Raw genomic sequence first — 25,897 nt, 5'->3', positions numbered from 1 at the left:
ATTGTTCAGTTCTTTCGTTCGCGCATAACTGCCTACCATTGGCTAGTTCTATAGTATAAGGCGTGTCTAGCCTACTGGTTGCTAGGCCTAGGGAGTCTTTAAACTCAGCGGATATAAAACTTAGGTCAGCGCCAGTATCAAATAAGACAGATGCAAAATGTCCGTTAAGCAAAAACGTACCGGTTACCACATTCGGCTCTTCTTTAGCTTCGCCTGCGCCGATCACAAAAGCTCTCCCGCGAGCTTGGTTCCCCTTTTGCGGGCAATCCCGACTAAAATGCCCTGGCTTCCCGCATGCGTAGCAGTTGTCGCTTGCTCCAGCTTCTCTGACACGGCAATTCATCGTCTTGTGCCCTGGTCTGCCACATTTGGCACATTCGATTCTTGTGCATTCACCCTCGTGGTGATACTTGCATTTGCTGCACCATGGGCGAGGCCCGCTGTATCCTTTTCGTGGTGGCTCCGCGGCCTGAATCGCGTAAACCCTTGCGCTTTCCTGCTTCTTGAACGGTGGCTGCTTGGAGTCGGACCCTCGGTGGTGAGAGTTCCATTTCCTCTTGGGATCAGAGGTTCGCTGCTCGATTCCGCGCGGAGTCAACATACCCGCACGGACCGTATCCCTTGTAAGGGTGATGGCCCGCGCTACCGCCTCATCAAAGGTTGGAGGCGCTGCGGCGTTGAGCGGAACCCTAACAACAGGAGGTAACCCAAAAATATACCTCTCGATCTTCTTTTCCTCCGTGTTTGCCATGTCTGGCACCAACTGGCAAAGTTCGTTGAACCGGTTGTTGTAGGCGTCGATATCCGTTCCTACCATGGTGTGGTTCCAGAATTCCTGTTGTAGACTCTGGATTTCTGCGCGAGAGCAGAACTTTCTCATCATCATCTCCTTCAGTTCCTCCCAGGTCTTGTGGAGAGCAACTTCTCGCCCCAATGTTTTCGTTTGAAGCTTCCACCAAGACGAAGCTGCCTCTTGGAACATGCAGGTCGCGTAAAGGACCTTCTGGTTCTCACTACATCCGCTAATGGAGAGAACTGTCTCCATCTTGTCAATCCAGTTGTAGAGCCCAATGGCCCCTTCGGTTCCCTTGAATGGCCAAGGCTTACAGGCCATGAATGTCTTATAGGAGCATCCTTTGTCCAAGGCTCCTGATTCGGGTTCTGGGGTCTCATTCTGACGACCCTGACTTGATTCGGCCTTGCTGGCCTCATGTGTTGCGATTGCTTGCGCGATTATTCCCGCGAGTTCCTCGGGTGTCATGGTAATTCCTTTGGCTTTAGTTGGAGGCATTCTCGCTTTAAAAGTGAAAATATATCAGACTTAGCGCATGTACTCTGAGCACATAATGTTATCATTATTTTACTAGACACTGTGACCCGTGTTCCTAAGTGTGTGTATAGTTTCTTTTGAAAATATTTTCTTTGAAAAATATTTCATGCGATTCCCCAACGGTTATAGTCTAGGTTAAAACTTCTTTTCCTAGTTCGCTATAACCAGTGCTCTGATACCAATCTGTCACACCCGGCCCTGAGCGGCGGAAACAGCCGGGCGCGCACGAGTGGGGATTGATAATTAAGCACGGGCCATTGCAAACATTCAAAGATTTTCATTTCGCATGAAAAGTTTAATACAAATACATTACATTGATTAAAAATTACATAAAAACATCCAAGTATAAAAACTGTTGAAGATTTCCACGCCATATCCCCTTGCGCGGCGGGAACAACCACGCGCATCGAAGGGATAGAACTAAAATCTTCCAAAAAGCTAGTTTTAGATGTTCAGCGTGAGGTGCTCTAAGGGTGACTCCATGCGCTACCTAGTTATCTCCTGAAAGACACGTAAAAACATTTGAATCAGTATAAACTGAGTGAGTTCACAAGTTTTAGCAACTTGATAAATCGTGTTTGCATCATAATCTTGATACAAATCATTCTGAAGCATAGTTCTGATAGCATCATTAAAACACATGCTTGGTAAAACATAGTCCTATCAACATATTCAGATAAAAATCGTTCCGCGGGTTACGCGCGAACATTTCTGGGAACTGTGCTCGTCTATGCAAAGTGGCGCTGCCACTACGAGCTAAAATAAGGAATACCGTCCCGCGGGTTACGCGCGAACGTTTCAGGAAAATGTGCTCGTCCATGCAAAGTGGCGCTGCCACTACGAGCTAATCAATAATTCCGTCCCGCGGGTTACGCGCGGACGTTGTGCCGGAAAACAAGGAGCTCGTCCATGCAAAGAGGCGCGACCCCTACGAGCGGGCTCAAACCCATAGTACTGCCCCATGACCATACTAGGCACTCGTCCATGCAAAGAGGTGCGACCCCTACGAGTGGGTGGATCAAACCAGCAGTCCCTACCCTTAGAGTTCCAATGGTAAAGTGATCACTTACTCGAATTCTGGCGCACATACATCGAAAACCATAGATACCGTTTGCATTGCTCGTAAATACACCATAATGAAACATTATTTAAACACATAATTGCTTGTATTGCTTGTAAGAGTATCACATAAAACATAGTTTTAAGTACGTGTCCCTCGCCCCGAAAACAGTTTAAAAACAGTGAAAACAGCGAGAATAGGGGCTGTGAGACTCACCTGTGGTTCTTGTTAAGGGATTAATCGAGATTCGGGTTTTCTTGGTGTTGGCCTCGGAATCGAAGGTCTAGTAACTGGAACGGAATCGAAAATAACGGATGCTTTGGGAGATGATTAGTGCAAGTTTGCAGTTCTTTGAAGTGTATTTTGAGTGATAATTTAGGTTACATATTTATAGGCAAACTCAAGGGAACACAATCCCTTGCTTTAGGGGATTGTAATCTTTTCATATCTAGGTGTAATGATGATAAAGTATGGAAATTATTATTGTTTATTGTTTATTTAAAAGTGGAGGAGTGGTTAAAAGATCTTGATTTGATTTGGACAGGACATGCAGGTCTGTGGTTGGTGAGAATAGGGTGGCTGACAGTTGACTTTTCATGTTACAGTGTGCTTTTTCAGGTACTTTTGTCAGTGTACAGTAAAAAGTGGAAAATCTCTGAAACACGCTACTGTTTCCCTTTTTGGGCGGGAGTAATCTCCTTATGTCTGGAGAATAGACTAAGTGTTCTGTGCGCATCACTTTGTGCGCATAGCTTTCTGCGTGAAGGACATTTCTTTGCTGCGGGTAGGTGCGTAACCTTCTCGCAGTTAGGGATATTGAGTTTCATTTGTAGATTCTCCAGGTGGTCTTGGTATTTCAACATAGTGATCAGTCATGTTGAAGTCAATTCCATCTTGGAGCTTCAGACAAACTAGCTCTCAATGTTCCCGCCATGCGGGGAGGTTAGTTCCCTTCCGCACGCGCATAAACGATTTAGGATGCACCCGCCTTAGCATCATGCGGGATGGTCAACCCATAGACAACATAACGTTAAGTTACATGAAAACATAAAGCCAAAACATTCGCGCATGGAGCATATAACATATGCTCGCTGGTTCTTAACATGGTGCGCTCGCGCAGGTTGCACATAACAAATGCACGCGCTGACTAACATGGCGCGCTCGCGCAGGGCAAACATAACAAATGCCCGCGCTGATTCTAACATAGCGCGCTCGCGCAGGGCGAACATAACAAATGCCCGCGCTAATTCTAACATAGCGCGCTCGCGCAGGGCGAACATAACAAATGCCCGCGCTATATGGCGCGCATAATATTTACAATCACCTAATTATTAGGTGATTACTTAGTTTAAGGGATTGGGAATTTACCGGGTGTCACACTATTATCAACACCTCAGTCACACCACCATCACCACTCTCTCCGACCAGCATCTCACCAACACCAACACAGTCACCACAACACCAACAACCACCACTGTCCTCACCGTCCACCCTACCACACCACCTTATCACCACCACCGCCGTACGTTACCACCATCACTATCACCAAACACCACCGTTGCCACTGCCGTACATCACCACTACCACCATCTCTGTCCACTGTGGTTATCATTCCGGTTTCGTTGTCCAGTTACGTCTGCGTATTTAGGTTATACCTGACTTTGAGGTAATGTCGGAATTTTATGTGATTTGTTGTGGGTGGGTATTATCTGGAGTTTTGTCTTTGGGTTGTCGGGTTCTTATCGGGTTGATTTGGGTTTGATATTCGGGTTGTCGGGTTGTTCGGTTTGATTGTTCAGTTGATTGATTAAGATTGTTCAATGTGACGAATCGGGTTTTTGGATGTTCACACTTAAAAATCATTATTTTGTTTTAAATTAGTGATAGTGTTGGTTTGTTATTAAACGATTTATGTGAGCGTATTTTTAAAAATATTTTATTAATACTTCAAAACCCGAATCCACACATCTTTCTTTTGCTATGCACGTTTTTCGAGACAATTTGTCAGTTTGTGTGTTAGCTAGTTCGAGTCAGTTAGTTTGTTTTGTTTTGTTTGGTTGTGTGTGATTAATCGAGTCATGATTGAGTCTCAGGGCCTCCTTGATAGTTTGAAGTAATTGATTACCCGCCCATACTAAATCTCCATCCGGGCGGGATAATCTGGATTTTAGAAATGCGCAAAGGGTGTCCCCGAGTTTTTCGTCTTTATTTATTTTATTTTATTATTTTAATATTATTTTAATATTATCTTACTAAGTGGGACAACCGCGACCGAATTGATATACGGTTGTCGCCACATTGACCATTGACATATCTAATTTGCATGTTTGATTTTGCAGATATGTTTGATGCACCAGAGTCCTCGCGCACCCGGCGCAAGAGACAGAGGACTGGGGCCCGCACCATACGGTATGACGGTGACGAGGTGCCAATTGTTGCTGGAGTTGAGCGTGCAGATATTATGGGTGATGGACGCCGCACGCCGCATCAGGTCCTCCGATTTGGGATTACGTCTGAGGAGTACGCCAGGTACACGCGGATTAAAGGTATGCAGCTTTTGCATATGAGGACGTTCAATTGGAATTTATTAGGTACTCTGGAGGCAGATACCGCACTCCAGGGATTGATGTCGGATCGGTAGCGGAGAGTACTCGAGTGTGATGCGATTTCATATGTCGAGCTCACACGCGAGTTCTACTCGACATTCTCATACACCGCCCCCGATTTCGACGAGCCGCATGCCGTGTCGTTCTCACTTGGACGACATGTGTATGAGATGTCGGTCCCTGATTTTGCTGTTGCGACGAGCTTCTACACTCAAGAGTATGTTCGGTCTCATGAGTTCTTACAGAGCTTTCGTGGTTATACGCAGCATCAACAGGCGGCTCGACAGTTTTGGCTCACTGAGCCTGATCTGGCTTAGTTTTGGGGGCAGATCGCGGACGGGGCCCATTCGAGTTCTGTGGTGGAATCTGCTATCAGGGACCCCGTTCACCGATACTTACACCGAATCGTTGCTTACACTATCGTTGGCCGTCATTCGGGCCGCGATAAGTGTAGCAACCTAGATTTGTTGTGCCTCCTATACATGAGCAATAGCAGGGAGACCAACATCGCGATGCTGCTCCTTACATCTTTTGCATGAGCCCAGAGTGTACACGGTGCATCGGCCCAGTTATTACCAGGATTGCAGAGAGTTTGGGCGTATTTGATATATATCCGATAGAGTAGTTCACTCCGGGACCGGCTACAGAGCCGTTTGCGTTGGCAGATACTCAGAGGATCGGGATCTATAATTATGACGATCCACCGGTGCTCATCCCGGTCCGATAGGGACCACAGGTACCACCACCACAGGGTACTGCAGCTGACGTGGCCATGCAGCGGGGGATTCCGACTCATCGTCAGCACATTCGGTCCCGCGCATGGAGCGCCCTCAGCAGCAGCATCCGCTGAGAGAGGCATCATCATCATCACAGCCACCACCGCCGCAGCCGCCTGTTACACTAGCGATGATCTATCAGAGGTAGCAGCAGATATTGGACAAGGCCCGAGCACATAGGCTGGAGACGCGGGCCCATCTGGCCCGCCATGATGACTATTTTCATTTGTTATTTGTCTCTTCGCAAGTACCACTCCCGCAGTAATTGATTATCACACCGGAGCAGCCTGTGGATCCGCCAGAGGACATTGCTGACGATCAGCCACAGCAGTAGATTTTTGGGTTACCTTTTTACTTTATTTTGTTTTTATTATTCTCATTGTTTGTATTATATTACTATTATATTTGTGGGAATACTGTATAGGTAACCGGTTGGGTGTATATGTTTATATATCTTTTGATTGCTGCTATTTTTGATTTATATGTATATTTTGTTGTAACCGAACTTTGTAGGTGTAGTTCACTATAAACCCTCACGAGACCCCACTCGTCCTCCCGGGCTACCGGGGGGTTTATTGGGCTTGTTGCATACGCTAAATGCAATCGTGATTCCTACGAAAGTGAGTTAGGTCTTTTAATGTTTTTAACTAATTTAACAGAATTTATTATGAAACGACTTAATCTGGCTCGGTAATTGTTTTAATAAAATTACAAGAAAATCATTTTCATAACTCTTAAAAGACATATGTCTTACACTTGTGAGAAGCTTGCTTCTACACATCTCGAGATTTTGCAGGTTCGATTGTCAGTTTGGTAATTGGATGAGACGAGAGTATACGAGTGTTTATGAGAGTTCACGAACCGACTGGTCCTTCTCCAGTCCCGTTGATATCAGGTGATTTCAGTTTCATAATTTATTTTGTTTTTATTACTTTAAACGTTAAAAGTGTAATTGTATAATTGTTAGTTAAATCGCCACATTTGAGCCCCGAATTTTAAAATTGCTTGTTAGTCAAAAAGTCAATTTCAACCCCGTCCCTCAAATGTTTATTAATCGTTTTATCTATTTTAATATTGAGGACAATGTAAACCTCAAGTGTGGGGATGGGGGAAATTTGAAAAATTTTAGCCCGATAGTACCTCGAAGAGTGTTCAGAAACCAAAGTTATTAACTGTTAATTATTGTCATTAATGCCAAGTCATAGGTTTCTGGTCATGGTGGGTTTTTCAGCTTCTCATTAGTCTTACTCACAAATGTTTTTATAAAGAGAAGTTGAAAATGGGGTCGTTTAGTCGGGGATAACGAGTCAAGGGGACGGGTATACATGTTTCATATCGGCAGCCCATTATTCGAGACACATTGTGAGATGGCCCCCTATACTTAATACACATACTATATAATAGATATAAAACATGTCTTACACCATTGATTGAGGGAAACCGGTATGTTTTACAGAGTTAGAACTTGCTTGTCACATGCTTATCGAGATCTTAATACCACCACCTGTATGGAGATTAGGACTTTAGAAAACCCTTTCATACACTTTTCCTCCACTAAATAAATTTCCTTACCCGACATTATCCCCCTAGGAGCCCGTTTGGACCTCATTCTTGTTTATTTGCTAAACCAGACATTACACACCATTTCAGCCTTGGCCTTCATTATATTTTAACCCTGTGTGATGAAATCCAGTTCGTTATCGAGTTGTATATAGTCAGTTGTTGAGCATAGTACACAATGTACGTATGTTTCGGTTGAGTTGGAAATATGTGTTTGTCAGAGTTGTATAATTATTTGCTTCATTATTGTCTATCAGTTTGCAAAAAAAAAAATCAGCAAAAAGCCAAAAAGAAAGTCAGTTCTTATTCAGTTATGTAATTAGCAGTCTGTTTGTTTTTTATTAGTTGTCTGTGTATTTGTTTAACTGTGTTTCATCCACCTTAGTCACTAAATATGCCTATTCCGCACCCAACCTAAGCCTCAGCAAAACCCTAGTCCGAGTCTTTATGCAACCGGTGGGTAATGGGTGGAGATAAGACTGGCCTACAAGCTTATTAAGTTGTGACTCATATTTGGTATTTGAGGGCAGAGACATATACTGGCACATCTTTTGCTAGTCCAGATATTAAACCGAGAGGAGTGTTGATAGTGTAAGGGGTATGAAAATGTATGCCTTAACCGGAAACAAAGTACACTCGTCTGGGCGGCTCTATTGTTTTTATAGCATCATTTAACCTTATTTGTGAGATGTCAATCTAAAAATAGTGTTAGTCTGGGAAACTGGGTATGACCTTAAACCTTACTAGTTTTAATGGCGATAATCTACATACCTATGATTGAGGTTGATGTTTGCTTTAGAGTTTTTCTTGAGGGCAAGCAAAAGATAAGTGTGGGGATGTGATGGCCGGTTAATATGTATATGTTTTAGTTCGTTTATTGTTTAGTTTTAACTGTTTATTCTAGAACTATCGATACTTCATACATGTATTATTGGATATCAGGTCACAGGTGTTAAAATGCTCTATTTGGATCTGTTGTGACATGAAATGAAGACCCGGGATATCCAGCACGCATAACGAGACAAGATATGAAGTTTGCTGATGACACGGCCCATCGCGATACGCGATGGGCTTGGCTGAAGCGCTATGGGTTTAAAATGATCGTTGACTTTTCTGGTCCATCGCGATACGCGATGGACCACTGAAGACCCCATCGCGATACGCGATGGGGTGTGCAGACGGGAAATTTAGGTTATAAACATATTGTTCATTCTAAAAAACCCTAACTTCGTTTTGACGAACCAAAGGCGATTCCAGCAGCTCCAAGAGGCGATTTCCATCACCATAGCTTGTGCCAAGACCTCCCGCATGATCTATATCATCCGTATCGAAGATTTAATGATGTCAAGGCTCAACTAATCCCCTAGAATCGCACCCGGGATGTATAGTTTGTAACCTTTTACAATTTTTCTCATGTGATTTAGAATACTTGTGTATTGTTATTGATGATTGATATATGATTATTGATGTTTGGTATTTCTGTGTGTTCGGTCGGTTTAGGTTTACGTTGGTCTGAACGATCTGTTACCAGTTTCTAGATAATTAGTCATATAACTGTTTGGTTAGATTGAATAAGATAAAACATACAATTGCCCTTAACTGAGTCACACAGGCAAGGACTGTTTGATAACCAGTGTCGTGTGTAAAGTAATTGTTGATGTCTAAGGTTTTGTCTGATTGATCAGTTTTCTGTTAATCGTTAATAATTAATCTGTTAGATTGCAGGAGATATTGGTTGTTTCTTAGTTGAATTCCAGGGTGTAATTTGTTTGTTAACTGCTTAATACTCGTTTACTTGTTCGTTGCTTAGTTCTTTAAATTAAAACTATTGCTTGTGTGATCAGCACTAAAAAAATCATTCACTTCATAATTAGAAATCTATTACACGAATACATTGACCACATACTCCTTGTGATATGATACCCTACTTGCTCTAACTATTTAGAATAATTATGTTTTTGATTGACTCAAACGACGGTCATCATTTACTGGCTGCAACCGCAACCGTTGAAAGATGTTTTTCTAAAATGAAGCTTATCAAGACGGATTTGCGCAATCGAATGGGTGATGAGTATTTGAACAATGCTTTAATTTGTGCAGTCGAAAGAGAAACTCTTGATTAAGTAAAAGGAAATGATGTAATGGCTCGATTTCAAGTGTAACAATCCGAATTTTTCGTTTATTGTTTTAATAGCCATTACCCGACCCGTTTCTATGTTTGGGTATTTTAATCAATAAAATAGCGCATTTATTGAATTATTATTATTTTTGTTTATCATATTTATTTAATTATCTATTATCACTTTGAATTATATACAAACTCACCCTAAACTTAGTTTTAACTCCTATTGTATCCATGTATGAAGTGCAGGGACTAAATTGCAATTTAAATTAAATAATAGATATCATCTCCTGATCCAAACCCGTATCCAGGTCCATATCTGTATTTGGATCCAAATCTGTGACCCGTTTGATTTCATGTTCCTTAATCTTCGTATTATAATCAAATTGATCTTCTAAATCGTTTACATTGCCTAAAACGAACTTACACCGACAAGTTAATTAGAGAATGAGATCAGAAATTGATTTGGCTGTTCAAAATACGTCACTGTCTTATACCAACATAGTATTATACCATCTAGAATCCATATTAATTCAATTAAACTCGTGCGAACGTTCCTGCAAATCTCGCGAACCTAAACCCTAAAGTAATTGCATTATATCATCCTGTTACTAGCGTTTCAAGTTCGTTTTTTAGCCGGTCCTGTTTCAATCCAATAGACCTTCAATTCGTAACTGTTTGAGGTAATTATTATATGTTTCTAGTTCGTTTTTAATCCACTGACATAACCCTATGATGATTCAGCCAATCATCAAACAATTTAGCCGATTGTAAATGTTAAGGTTCATGAGGTTAGGGATGATCGCTATTAACGTATAAAAATATATGGTTCTAACTATGATCTGAATTAGTCACCAGCCCAGTTGGCTGGTGCACATTGTGTTGGTTCATGTGGTCGGCTGGAGACCCGGGTTCTAGCCCTCCCATCCGTTATTTTGGTGTTTTATTTTTCTAAAACACTAAAATTTAATTAATAAAACTTATTATAATTAATATAAAATGGTAATTGAATATATTTTTTGAAAATTGGCACTTCTAGATTGACGTTTTCTTTTTGTTAAAACTATATATATATACACACACATATATTCAATATATATATATATATGTGTGTGTGTGTGTGTAAATAAGATTATAATAAATGTATTAAATATGTTTTTATCAATCTTATTAACAAGAGTTCGTTAAATATTTAAAATAAATTTTTAAAACAAACATTATTATATAACTTATCAAATTATGATTATTGGTTTAAATATTTTTTTTATAAGTATATATTTAAATGATATTATTTGTATTATATAATCTTAACTCTTGATAAATAAAAGTGATTTTTACAAATAATAATAAATTAAATAACAAGTGTATTCACAAACACACCCGATCATCAACAAAGCCCGAATCCTTATCAAGTTATAGAATCTGTCTTTAATTCATATTTATTTCCACTGTCATTCTTAGCTAGGGTTTTTCGTTAGTAATTCTCGAAGAACATGGCATTTCATTTTCTTATCACATCATTTACCCTTTTTGCTTATTTGATAAGGTGAGTAACTTATTCCCCCTTTTTTTATTTATTTTTAACTTTCTGGGGACATATGCGTATGTTATCATATTTACGTATTATCTAGCATTCACAATAGCAAATTGCTTAATCTTGTGTGTATATAAATTAAATGCCTAATTTGCTACATGTTTAATTGTTTATTTGATTGCATTCGGAGATTTCCATCATATTCACATTAATAGCATGATCATACGACCGTCGCAGTATCCAGAGCCCACTTTGCAAGGCAATTGTTTTAGCGACACACTTAATTGCTCAATGACTTTATTGTTTATCTCACAAAGGATAGTTTTGCACCTTTTGCATTATATTGTAACAAAATTTACTGATGTTTTACTCACTCAATATTGTGTTGACAAACCTACTTTTTTTATACGCATATGCAGGTTTTCGTTTGACTTGATTGCCAGGATGAAGGACTTAGTGATGATTTTAAGTTAGAAGGAATTATGAAGACTTAATTTGAATTTAAATTTGAATTTATTTTGCTTTTATGTTAATGATGATGTACTTTGGTTGATTGTTAAATATTTGGATTATTTAAATTAATAAATAGATATTGTCACCTTTAATATTGCATGATAATACCTTGTGAGCATTGAACAATCTGTTCGCGTCCCGACATTTCCGTCTTAGGTTGGGGTGTGACATCAAGCTTTCAAAAACCGAATGAGAGAAATATACAGCCCATATGTTTAAATTTATTTATCATCATGTTTCTATTTTTATGTAGTTTACATTGTATGAAATACGGTTCATTTTGTTCTATTCAATTACAAAATATGACATTAATTATACATGTTTGTCTTTCATATTCTGTTGTTCCAACTACCACCACTCCCATCCTCAAAAGAACCAGACAGAGCTGGCAAGAAGCCAATGGCAAAGTACACAACGATAGACAGGGTGACCAAACAGAAGACAAAGAGCAGTGCCAAGAAAACGGGCGCCTTAGCTAGTATATAGGTAGTCGTTATTTTTGTATTTTGTAAGATATTTTGCATATAAATTTGCTTAAGTGAATATTATTGTTAATATAATTTGTTTCTAATTTTGTTTTGTTATGCTTGCTTAGCTGTTTTATATTACTGCACAAAAAAAATTATATATTGCCTAATTACACATAATTTGGCCACATAGAACACATTAAATAGGTGTGGCCAAACGTAAGACAATAGCCACACCTGAAATTACAAAAACTAGAGTCTATAAATGACCATTAGCCACAACAAAAACATTTTTGTGTGACGAAAGGGTACCAAAAACATTGGCCACACTTTCATCAGTTGGTTTTTGTTTGTGTGGCGGAACGAGAACAACCGTCATTGGAAAAATCACTATGTGTGACGAAAAGTTTGAGAATAGCCACACTTTAAATTACGAATAGCATTATGTGTGACAAAAGGTAAGACAACGGCCACACCACAAACTACAAAAGAGTATTTGAGTGGCAACTTCACATTTTTAGCCACATTGACAATAACCTCTAGTGTCTATATGATATGTTTGGCCACACAATACATCACTATGTGTGACGAAAAGTTTGACAATAGCCGCACTTTAAATTACGAATAGCATTATGTGTGACAAATGGTAAGACAATGACCACACCACAAACTACAAAAGAGTGTTTGAGTGGCAACTTCACATTTTTAGCCACATTGACAATAACCTCCAGTGTCTATATGATATGTTTGGCCACACAATACATCACTATGTGTGACGAAAAGTTTGACAATAGCCACACTTTAAATTACGAATAGCATTATGTGTGACAAAAGGCAAGACAATAGCCACACCACAAACTACAAAAGAGTTTTTGACTAGCAAGTTCACATTTTTAGCCACATTGACAATAACCTCTAGTGTCTATATGATATGATTAGCCACACAGTACCTCACTATGTGTGACGAAAAGTTTGACAATAGCCACTCTTTAAATTACGAATAGAATTATGTGTGACAAACGGTAAGACAATGGTCACACCACAAACTACAAAAGAGTTTTTGACTAGCAAGTTCACATTTTTAGCCACATTGACAATAACCTCCAGTGTCTATATGATATGATTAGCCACTCAGTACCTCACTATGTGTGACGAAAAGTTAGACAATAGCCACACTTTCAATTACGAAAAGAATTATGTGTGACAAACGGTAAGACAATAGTCACACTATAATCTACAAAGGAGTGTTTGAGTGGCATGTAAACATATTTAGCCACTTTTAATGTAATTTCCATTGTCTATATCATATAATTAGCCACTCTATTATTAAATTTAAGTGGCCATTTCTTTGCTATATCCACACGGTATAGGTCACAATGCAAGTTTAACACAACCATATTGGCCACATTATTGTAAAATTCATGTGGCTGAAATATTAATTCATGTGGCTATATACGTGCAATGGTCACTCATAGGAAATAGTCATGTGGCCATTTTCTACCGTTTAGCCACACTTATTGGAGAGGCTTCTTGATGGCCAGCAACTAATGCATGTTCCCTTTAGCCACACTTATTACCACATAAGGCCACTAAAAACTGTGTGTGGCCATATCATACCCATGGTGTCGCGACCTTTGGACACATATGACCTGAACAAAATGTGTGTGGCTAAAGGCCTACGGCCACGCTTTTTTCGTGTGACCGAAGGTCAATTTTCATGTAGTGGAATTAAGGTAATTCGTCAAGGTAATTCGTTAAGTTAAAGGTAACTATTTAAGGTAATTCGTTAAGTTAATGGTAACGAATGAAGGTAATTCGTTATGTGTATGACGAAGTGGATATCTTAACGAATGGAAGGCCATTCGTGTGATTGTTATAACGAATTAAGATGGTAATTTATAACGAATTCAGTACATTCGTTAAGTGTGTAACGAATGAGTGACTGGTTAAAAAATGGTGGTTAAGTTATAACGAATGGAGTAGATATTTATAACGAATTGGAGTTGTTAATTTATAACGAATGGAGATAACGAATGGAGAGGTCATTCGTTAAAACAAGCTGCATATTATTTATTACGTGTTTATCGATCTCGTGTTTATCGTTAAGTTAACGTATCGATCTCGTGTTTATCGTTAATGGTTAAGTTAACGTATCGATCTCGTGTTTATTGTATCGTGTTGTGCTTCGGGTTAGCGGTTAGATCCTGGATCGTATAAGGTCACTCATTGGGAAATTACCAGCATCAATTGATTAACTTCTAATGTCTAAACATATCAGCAGCGAATAAACTTGTGAAGCAACAACATTCCTAATGAGAGTATGTCATTTGTTTGAACAAGCTGCATATACTCAATAAAAACAATAAAATCCTACTTGTATTATGCTCATGAACAAGAACAAACAACTAGTAGAGGAATAAGTTATTAACTACTCGTGTACTGAAACAACTGCAGCAACAGATCAGCAATCAAGTTGTAATTGTTCATGACATATCTTATTTAAGCAACAAGTTATTGGAAATGTGTTCTTGGCTAAACTATACCAGCAACAGATTATTCACTACCCGCAATAAACATATAAGCAGCCTAAACATGTATCAGCAGCGACATAACTTTTATTATTGCATAAATTACTAAACTGCCCCTGCAGCTCGTAAATATATGTGAACAGTTCTTGACATATCAGCAGCAAAATTCAACAACTTCTGTAACTGTTCGGAAACACCCAAATATGTAGCTGCTATTCATTTTACTAAGTGTCCATGAATAATGTTTCAGCAGCTAACAACTCGTGAAATAACAAATCTGCTCGTGAATTAAGTTCCGGTTAACTGATCGTTAAGAGTAGCAACACTTTAACGAAAACCTCCAGTGTCTATATGATATGTTTGGCCACACAATACATCATTATGTGTGACGAAAAGTTTGACAATAGCCACACTTTAAATTATGAATAGCATTATGTGTGACAAAAGTAACAACTTGTACACAATTTTTTATCTGTTCGTGACTTAACAAGCCCTTAATAACTATGCAGCAGCAACAGCAAATTGTAGCAGCTATGATATATGCTCGTCAACAAAAGTTATATTAGCAGCATCTAATTTCAACAATTCGAGATTAAAAGACAGCCAATTATGAAATAATAATCAGATTTGCACTATTCATTTTATCTACAACATTTGTTCGGACACATAATCAAAACTGTATTTCCCCAAATTTCATAATACGAACCCTAAATTTTAGATATGAGATTCAACACTTTATACACAAACTTGAACATTTAAATCGAACCAAAACAACACGAATTCAACATTCCAGAACCAATCATTAATCAATTTAGTCATATACTCAGATCTAGAACATCAAATATAAACCAGTTCGACCTAAAACGAACCGAAAATTGAATATCTGGACAAATATGAACATATAAACGTGAAATTGATGTCGAATCTCCGAACTAATCATCAACTCAAGCATCAACTCACATTAGTCATCTTCGAATCATCAAATTTCATCCAAATTCATGCAAAAACCCACAAAAACTTCAACGAACTTCAAGTTTAACATCCATGGCGGATTCAAGAGTGATTTGAATTAAATTAAGCGGTTAGTGTGAACGATTCGATAACCCGCTCTGATACTTATTGCCAGAACCAAACCCCTGTGTGGAAGCGTGTCGAAAAAGTGATAAACGAGCTCGGTTCAGGATCGATCTACAACATGTATTAACTCTTGAAAGATCTAATGGACGGATGTAAAGAGTTTGTTTCTATTAATAATCAATAATAGGATAAACAATTGCGATTGAAACACAAATAGATAGATAAAGTAGTATGATCTCAATAACCGAATGATTTTCATGTAGAACACTCATACATACATGCATAATAGAAAACGCTCGGCCACCCGGGGACAAACTCTCAATAAAAACACATGAACTAATACAAATGACCAAATTATTTATTTATACTATAATAATAATAAGATAGTATGTGGATAATATAGATAGATTATATAGATATTTAGGAATTTTTATTATCAATATTAAATAATAATTATCATTATTATTAGAAATGCATTATTATATGAACTTATTGTAATATAATTAATTATTTGTGCATTACTAAATATACTTAATATAATTAGTAAATAATAATTATTATTGGCTAGAAAACAATAAACCTTTTGCATCCCCAAATAATGAAGGAGTAATTATACTTAATGTGAGGCTTTAAGAACTTGTACGATAATCTTGAAGATAGATAATGTAATGACAAATTACTTTTTTGCCCAATTATGAAATGTTATTTTCGTCCCTGTCTTATAATTGTGAAATTACGTTAACTGCCCATCACTCATGCTTAATATTATAATAATATAAATATAGATAAGGTTATGTTATTATTAATTGTATAGTTTTTGTTGTCACTATTATTTAACATGCATTTGTTTGACATAAATTTATAACTAAGAGTTCTAGATGCATACTAATCCTGTTATTAGCATGCATTAATTTCACTACTACCCAAGTCAATCACAAATTGCTTTTTGCGACAGAAACCTCTATCGATCGCAAATAGCATTGTCACCAATTATTTTGCAACAGGTAAATATCAAGAGGTCGGTATCACAAAATTCTTTTTTAATCTTCTATTAATTTTGTTAATAGTTTTTTTTAGATCATTTTGATGTCTATCAAATGTGATTGTCTCGTCTGTTGATAGTTATAATGTTTGTTGAAACACAAGTACACAACCATTCAATTAACACATGTTCGATTCCTGTATTTGGTTTAAGGCTTTCTTTTGTGCATGAATTTTACCTTTTACTGTTGTAGTTGGTTTTATTTTTCTTTTTTTTATGTTTTATATTTTTTGTGTTTTTTTTTTGTTTTAAATAATTTTATAGGACGAAATTGTTATTTGGATTTATTCCGAAACCGACCAAATTCATTTTATTCCAGCCGCAATGCCGCAAAAGTTTAGCCCATCAAATAAACATCGTATTAAATATGTTAATTTTTTGTATCATAAGCTTGTTACTATTATCGGCGTCTACTAGGTACCATAACGAACCAACCCAATACCGATTAAATTCATATTATTTTAATCGTAAGTAATTTTTTGTATTATAAGCTTGCTACTATTATCGGCGTCTACAAGGTACCATAACCAACCAATACCGATAACTTCATGTCATTTTAATCATAAGTTATATGTGTGCCGAAATCAATTTGGATGCTTGTAGTGCCGGTGTTGTAACGAATTTAGCTAATACCAACTGAGTTCGCGTCGTTGCGCCGCCGCAACGCGGCAAGTTGTTACCTAGTTAAGATTTAAAATGGCAAATGAAATCGTACCTAGCGAGCAAACCCAAAACCCAAACATTCTTCATGACGGGTAATAGAAGAGGATACGGGAATGAGACTCGGTATGGGATTATTTTTTAGAAACTTTTAGTGGTACATATATAATATTAGATGATACCCGATCTGATTATTCAAAACATCCATACTTGTTTCCCCCAAACAATACACTTACATATTTTCTTCTACTTTTTATTTTTCATAAACTTGGGTAATATTATAATGCACTAACTTTTTAGTTTATACATGTCTAATATCATACATAATAAAGTGATATAAAAATTGAAATAGTGAAAAATGTATTTGAAAGTATTAACTTGTAATTAAACCTTTACAAAAAACGGAAATACTCTATACTCGAAGGGTAACCAGTAATCGGTTACTGATGATTCTATACAAGTGACAGTATATTTTTGCAAAAGAAAACTCGATAGTCTGTGGCTTATCTGCGGCTTTTTTATTCATCTCGGACTACCGGTTGGTGCAATTATGGGCCTTAGTAAAAACTGGAAACCTATATTTGATAAATTTGATAGCAAATTGTCAAAAATGGAAAGCTAAAACCTTGTCGTTTGGTGGTCGTTTAACGCTGTTGAAATCAGTCCTTGGAAGCTTGGGGGTTTATTATTTCTCGCTCTTTAAATCACCTGGGAATGTTCTAAAGCAATTGGAATCAAAGAGGAGATTCCTATGGGGGTAACGATGAGAAAGATAAAATTAGTTGGGTGGCATGGCAAAGAATCATCTTAGACAAGAATAGAGGAGGCCTTGGTGTTGGAAGCCTAAAAGCGGCGAATATGGCTCTACTTGCTAAATGGTGGTTCAAATACAATAATAGTAGAAGGGTTATAACTGCAGTCCATACAAATATTCAAGAGTGGCGTTCATTTCCGGTTAAAAAATCTTTAGGTGGAACGTGGAATAAAATTGGGTGTTTGGAGAAGGATGATGATTTGGAAAATATGAAGTTGGGTGATCGGCTACAGATTAACTTAGGGATGGGAGACAAAACAATGTTTTGGCTAGATAATTGGGTGAGTGAGTTACCGTTAAAAGTTTTATTTCGATCCTTATTTTTATTGGAAAAACACAAAGATATAATGGTGCAGGATTGTTACTATTGGGTTAATAATGAAGTGAAATGGCTTTGGAGATGGAACAGAGGGCTGAACACGAGAACTCTTAGAGAGGAACTTGGTAGGTGTTTAGAGTTAATTTCGCTTGCTCGGGTGAAGATGGTACCGGATGTTTGGGTATGGAAAGATACTGAGGGTAAGGAAAACACTTTTCTTGTGAAAGCCTTAAGATGGGAATTAGATAACTTCAAATACCCATTGGTAGAACAAAATTTTTGGATACAATGGGTACCGATTAAAGTAAATTGTTTTATGTGGAGATTATTACTAGATCGTATCGCTACAAAGACCGCATTACTTGAAAGACGTATAAACATCGGAAACGATACTTGTGTGCTTTGCGGTTTGTTCCCTGAATCGTCGGAGCATTTAATGGTTAAGTGCCGGGTGGCCAAATGGATTTGGTCTATTATTCATAATTGGATAAAAATACCGGTGCCTACACATTATGAATCTGTTTTAGATTTGATGGATCTCTCAAAAGAACACAAGGGCAAAAAGGAGGTAATTTTAATCATTCAAGCAACATCATTTATAATGTGTTGGATGATATGGAGAACTCGAAACGATAGGATCTTCAAAAATTTACCGGTGTCGGTGGGAAAGGTAATTAACGACATCAAAGCAACTTCGTTCTTGTGGGTGAAACATCGGATGAGACGGTCGAGCTTGGATTGGGAGGATTGGTGTAGGTTCAACTTTGTCAATTTTCCATTATAGTGTGTGTGTGTTTGTTTCTTTCGTTTTGTTTTTGTTCATGTATCTTGTGTGGGCTCTTGCAGCTTGTAAGTTGTCCGTTCTTTTTTCTTCTATATAAATTGGCCTTTCAAATAAAAAAAAAGTCTTTCCGTCGCTAGTTCTTGTAATGTTAGCGACGAACATTATACTTATTACGATGTCGTCACAAATACCGCTAGGACTAAAAAGGGTTAATGGAAATAATACCTTCCACCCTTTTGGAATGGAAAATCCATTAAAAGTGAATAATAACTTCTCTGAATGTTCCTTGACATGGAGGAAAAGCCTCAACCCTTCAGAAGCTACATTCCATGAATATTTCATCATCTTATGTATGTCATCCCAATAAATCAAACCACCTTAAGCGACGGTCGATCAACATATATTACCGAGGGATCACCATCACTTATAAATAATCAACAACTACTAATTCTAAAAGTTAATTAAAATGAAAGAAATAGAAATAATACCTTGTAAACTCGAATTTATTTTCAAAATAGGAGAAATGGTTAGAGTGTAATGGTTTTTAGAAGAGAAAGAAAGTTAAAGGTTTCTAGGACATATGTCATTTCACATTACAGATGTCAAAATTATTCTAGAAGATATCAGTTTCTATCGGCTGAGTTGGAGGTTCATTGGGTGTTCCGTCATTTGAAATGGTTGAAGTCACGCATTTATCATGTGATCTGTCATTTGAAATGGTGGAAGTCACTTGACACTCTTCCACCAGTTGACTAGCGTATCTCCTAACACTTAGTACCTTACCCCGTATTATTTTTTAACTTTTGAAAGACATACGCCATTTGAAATAGCAAGTGGGTGTCACACTCTAACATAAAATGGTAAGTGTAAACAATGCTCTCGATCGGCTGATTTGACATAACACGTCTTTCACCTTTTTTACCATACTATTCACACTTGCCATTTTAAATGACAAGTGTTAAAAAGTATTTTTAAAGTTCTAACTTTTTTCAAATCTTTTAGTTTTTTTTTGTTTTAAAAAAAACATGTATTTTTTGAAGATTTTGAAAGTTAGTTTTTCTATTATTTTTTGAAGACGGCTAATTAAAAACTGAAAATAATAAAACAAGTCTTTTTAAAATTAGCCGTCTTCAAAAAAATGCATGTATATTTAACAAACTAAATATTTTTAACACACTAAAAAAATTAATAGAATTTATTAAAAAATAGAACTTTAAAAATATTTTGACAAAATGGCAAAACTAGTTATTTTTGTTTGTACGTTTTTTCAATGGTTGTCTTTTAGCAAACTTAATAGCAGAAAACATCCTTTATGCTTAAAAAGTATATCATGTTATGTTCTTTCGCTCTAACCCGGTTAACTTTTTCCGTTAAATCCGCTTGCACATGAGGGTACTTTTGTAACTTTACACATTTATATTTAATAAATGAAAATATTATATATAAAAACAAATAAGGTCTCTCTTTCTTCTCTCTCTCATTATCATTTACCAACACCAAACACCATTGTTAACTCACCCTAATTCTCTGGCTGTTGCTCAAATTCGACAGCCATCAATCACCAACACAGCTTCAAGATGACGGTGGGATTACATAAGAACCATCAAATATATGTCAACCCCCACCACAACTTTCACTTCTCACTGACCTTCGTGATCAACGCAACTCCGACTTCACACCGACCGTCGTCACCATCACCACGGCCACTACCGCCAAGACAACAGTCATTTCTCCTCTGCATATCCAACAAATCTTAAACAACAGAACCCTAATTTCTTATTTTCCACAAATTGCATCTAACGATTTCATTTGAAATTGATGTTCGTTCGATTAAGTCTTCTGTTACTGTTGGCCATATATAAAATCTGGTTGTTGAAGTTTGTCTTGGGAGAGACTTAAACGCTGTTGACAACCACCGGAGAATATATCTGGTCACTATCACGAGTACTTGCACCGCCTCCGTGTTCTTCATTACAGCTGGTAAGGTACACGCCTCCCCGCTGTGTTTTCTCAGACTACATGTAAGAACTCGGTTTTTCCACGTTATAATTTATATCCGTTACCCGACCCATTTTATGTTCGGGAATTTTTATCGATGAAAAATATCGTGTCTATCGAGTATTTACTATTTTAGTAATATTTATTTATTACATTTTATTAATACATATACATTTTGAAACATATACATTTTTAGCCCAAATTACAACTTTTACCTCTATATGTTTCCACCTTCTTATTACAAGGACCTATATGCAATTTTCTGGTATAATATTATCTTTTAACCCGGATCCAATCCAAAACCGTTAACCCAATTCGTAAACCCGATTTCAAGATACATTTCAATCTTGTATCTTGGACCGCAATTATCGCACCCAACATGGAAATTGAATCAAGGATTGTGTTATACATGCTATTTACGGCCTATTAGACATTCGAATTACGATATTTTGATAAATAATATTCGGTTTACTAGTTTTATGCCTGCCGACATTTAACCTAAACTGATATACAAGAAAATGTTTATAATAACTCAATTCAACCTGCAGATAGCATCATCTAGCCTTCTTAATCTATAACCCTCTATTCAATTTAATTATTTCATCCGTTTTGTTGGTGTTTATGGTTTGCTTGCTGCCCTCCATTGTTCGTTCTTGTAAACCCTCTATACAGCAAGTTACAAGGTAATTAAATACGTTAATATGTTCGTCGTTCATCACTCTTCAAAAGCCCTATGCTTAATTAATCCAAAACGATCGCGATTACTCTATTTCAATTAGGATTTATTATATAAATTTTTTCCGTCTATTTATAATTATTTCGTCCAAATTTACAACCATCTAAACCCCTAGCCCAGTTGGCTAGCAGTGTGCTTCTAACCCTTCGAGCCGGCCACCGGCACGGGTTTAAGTCCCAGCTTGGCCTTGTTTTGTTTTGTTTTTTAACTGATCTAATTATATAATAATATATTAAATCATGTAATTAATATTATAAGTAATATATAACATGTAATTAATTATTATTTTGTTAAACCGACATATTAACCGAGCACTTTTTCCGAACCTCATATATATATATGTGTATGTATGTATAATAATTTATTTATAAATTGTTAATGGTTTTAATGCTTATAAAAGGTGTTAATCTAAAGTATAAATATATTTAAAATTATTGATAATTATAGTTTACATAATCTATAAAAGATCATATTTTATATAAAATATTATTATTTGTTATTTATTATTTACAATAAGTATTTAAAAGAAATCTTTGTTAATAATTAAAATAAATATAAATACATTAAACATATTTTTAGTTTAAAATGAACATTTAAAAATAAATCTCTTTATATAATCTATAAAAATCTTTTTATGTAACTTATATAATTAAATCATATTTTTACGATAAAAACTTGATAATGAAATTTATAATAACTTAATGAAATAAGTAGATTTTGTAAGATTACACTCGATCATCAAATCATGAACCTCAATTTAGTTTTAGACTTTTTATTCAATTCGTATTTATTTCCGCAACTATTGTACTTAGGACTTCTCGTCGATAACTTCCGAAAAGCGTGGCTCTTGTTTACTACCGTTCTTACCGCATTCACTTATCTTTTGCTTAAATGCTAAGGTGAGTATTTCACTCCCCTTTTTACTTATTTTTAAACCTTTTTTGGGACATGTGCGTATCTTTTATATTTAACTATTATCTAGTATTCAAAACCGTTATTGTCAATCCCTGTGTGTATATCGGTTCATGCCTAACTTGCTATTTGCTTACTTGCTTTATTTGAACGCTATTTGCTTACTTCGGCAACCGATCTCCATTTTTATGGCAACGGTTTAGTCCATGCTTGGTAAATAATGTCCATTTATATGGATTGGTTGAGCCCTTTCTTTATGGTTTGATTGATTGTTTATGTGATATGGCTTAACTGTTTATTTTCACAGAAACTGTTTGCATATTTTTTTATTTATTATATATATTATTATTATTGTTGTGTCTTAAACTGGTGTTTTACTCACTCAACATGTGTTGTTGACAAAAATTCTATTTTATACGCATATGCATGTTATCGAAGGGATTTAATGCAGATTGGTGAAGACTTAGTGAAGAAATTAGTTAGAAGAATATTTTAATCAAGATCATTAGAAATATGAAATTTGTATTGTTGTATGAATTATGTACTTGTTTGTATTTGGTTTATTTGAAAATTGAATTAATAGATATTGCCATTTAAATATCATATGATAGTACCTTGAGAGCTGTAGCAATCAGTTCGCACCCCGACATTTCCGCCGTAGGTTGGGGTGTGACACTACAACCTCCATATTCCCCCGCCGACTACCATCCACTGCTTTCATTCGTCTTTATCGCCACTAGGGTTGTCGTTTTTACCCGATTTCAACATTCCCTCTTTTCAAACCAACCTATTTGTCATCCAAAACCTTTAGATTTATGGGTTTTTAGGTGGTGGTCCGGTGGTTGTAATCCGATGGTGTGGATGGTCGTCGGTATGGCGGTGGTGGTGTGGAGAGAGTGAAAGATGAGAGATAGGGAGGAGAGAGAGAAAGGAGGATTATATATATATATATATATATATATATATATATTAGGTTAATTACACAAATAACCCCGAGGGGTAAAAAAACTAAATTGCCCTCACATGAGGTGTACATGACTGGATTTAACGAGAAAAACTAACCCTCGTTAGTGAAAAAGACGAACCGTGCAAGGTTTTTGAACATAAATGATGTTTTCTATCATTAAGTTTGCTAAAGGACAACCATTGAAAAAATGTAAAAACATAAAGGACGAGTTTTGCCATTTTGTCAAACATTTTTAACACTTGCCATTTGAAATGGAAAGTGTGAATAGTATGGTCAAAAAGGTGAAATATGCGTGATGTAAAATTAGCAAGTTGATGACACTGTTCACATTGCCATTTGAAATGATGAATGTCAGACACACTTGCCATTTCAAATGGCGTTTGTCTTTCAAAAGTTTGAAAAATATATGGGCAGACTACTACGTGTTAGGAGATACGCCAGTTAAACCGACTAAAGAGTGCCAAGTGACTTCCACCATTCCAGATGACGAATCACCTGATAAACCTCCAACTCAGCCAAAAGGAACTGATATCCTTTGAAACAATTTTGACATCCACCAATTGAAATGGCAGATGTCCTAGAAACCTTTAGCTCCTTTTTTTATCCTAGAAGCCATTACACTTTAACCTTTTCTCCAATTTTGAAAAATATTTCTTGTAAACCCTTCATAAATATGTGGAAGCTCAAAAAGAGACCTTACAATGGAAGTGCATGTACTAGCAATAGTATCATGTCCACCAAGCAACAAAGCTATCAACTTGTTTACAATATCAGTCATGGCATTTTCATAATTACCATTTGTAACAATCATGTGACAACACATCTTGTTTAGGATCAGCCTTCCCCTCTTCCAAGTCGATTTTGCATTGCTTAATTATTTCGATAAGCTCTTTTCTTATGTGATTTGCAACTTTGTCTGCTTTTATAAACTGTGTACATGGGATATTTATTGGGAATTTGGGATTGAAAAGATTCCTGAAACTAAGGCATCAAAGGGGTCCGCAAATCCTGCACTATGGTCGGGATTATCTACACTAATAAACAATATAGACGCAATAGCAAATGCAAAGTGTTTGATGAGAAGGTAGTCTGAAACAATTAATGATATTCCCTGTCGATTGAAAAGTGTTTTCTTGTGATATCATCCATCACACCGATGTATCTCTGCAAAGCCTCGGGTAGTAGGAAGTATGGAAAGGCTTTCCTCTTCTTCTTGGCTTCATTGGGCACACATGATTTAGAATGAAACAACTTATTGACATAGCCCGGGACCCACATTGTACAGCTTTATACTCATTTGCAAAGAAAAACTTGTTTCCTTCTAGACTGCAAAACACCACATTGTTGTATCCTAACAAGGATGTTCTAAAGATTAAAGAGGAATATCTAGCTATGCAGTATTTTTCAGGTTGGCCACTCCAACCGGTGGAAAGAAACTCCATGATTTCTCCTAGAAATGGCCAACCTGTATTAGCTGGTGGCTGGAGGCCACGACCACTAGTACGATAATTCGTGGAGAAGAGGAAGTGAATCACTAAAGTGACGGAGACTACTAGGAGAGATAGAAGAGACCCATATAATAAGGTCATTTTTATTGGTCTTAGTGTATGATGTTCACAACACATACATCTGCATAAGGTTTATTTTACATATGGGCATATATAAAGCCTCAAGTCTGATGTGATTTGCCCATTAAGTAAGAAACATAGGATGCTTATGGAGGGTAATGCATGAATAAAGGGATAAGATAATTTCTATATATAGTGATAATCAAACAAGAAGTTTTATTATGATTCTTAGTCGACCTTTTCCATAGATAAGAAAGAGGGAAATCCTTGCTTGGCTGCCGATGGGTATATATGTCTGAGAAAACGCATGTATCATGTATCGTATCATTTATTTGACAAACATCCTTAACTAATCACATAAGCCATCAATCTTACTAATCATGCATGCACACCCTACTTTTGATAATAAATAAAAGAATTTATTTAGATAATGATGTGCTATTATTTAGTTAAGTTAAATAATAATAATAATAATAATAATAATAATAATAATAATAATAGTGTGTGGACTTGAACAATAAAAT

The 25,897-nt window shown here is 36.6% G+C and overlaps 1 protein-coding gene and 1 pseudogene across 1 annotated transcript; one reads left to right on the top strand and one right to left on the bottom strand.

Moving 5' to 3' along the window:
• Positions 1-18,133: 18,133 nt before the first annotated feature.
• Positions 18,134-19,192, top strand: LOC143573177 (uncharacterized). Its single transcript, XM_077058126.1, has one exon. The coding sequence runs from the start codon at positions 18,134-18,136 to the stop codon at positions 19,190-19,192; it is 1,059 nt and encodes a 352-aa protein (XP_076914241.1).
• Positions 19,193-19,227: 35 nt separating this feature from the next.
• LOC143573175 (beta-amyrin 28-monooxygenase pseudogene) lies at positions 19,228-25,395 on the bottom strand (annotated as a pseudogene).
• Between the last annotated feature and the right edge of the window lie 502 nt (positions 25,396-25,897).

This window comes from Bidens hawaiensis, unplaced genomic scaffold (assembly GCF_021521415.1).
Source record: "Bidens hawaiensis isolate Kalapana, Puna unplaced genomic scaffold, B.hawaiensis_p1.1 tig00026226_1, whole genome shotgun sequence".
Lineage (NCBI taxonomy): Eukaryota > Viridiplantae > Streptophyta > Magnoliopsida > Asterales > Asteraceae > Bidens > Bidens hawaiensis.
The sequence above is the reverse complement of the archived record's forward strand: the minus strand, read 5'-3'. Positions and strand labels throughout refer to the sequence as shown.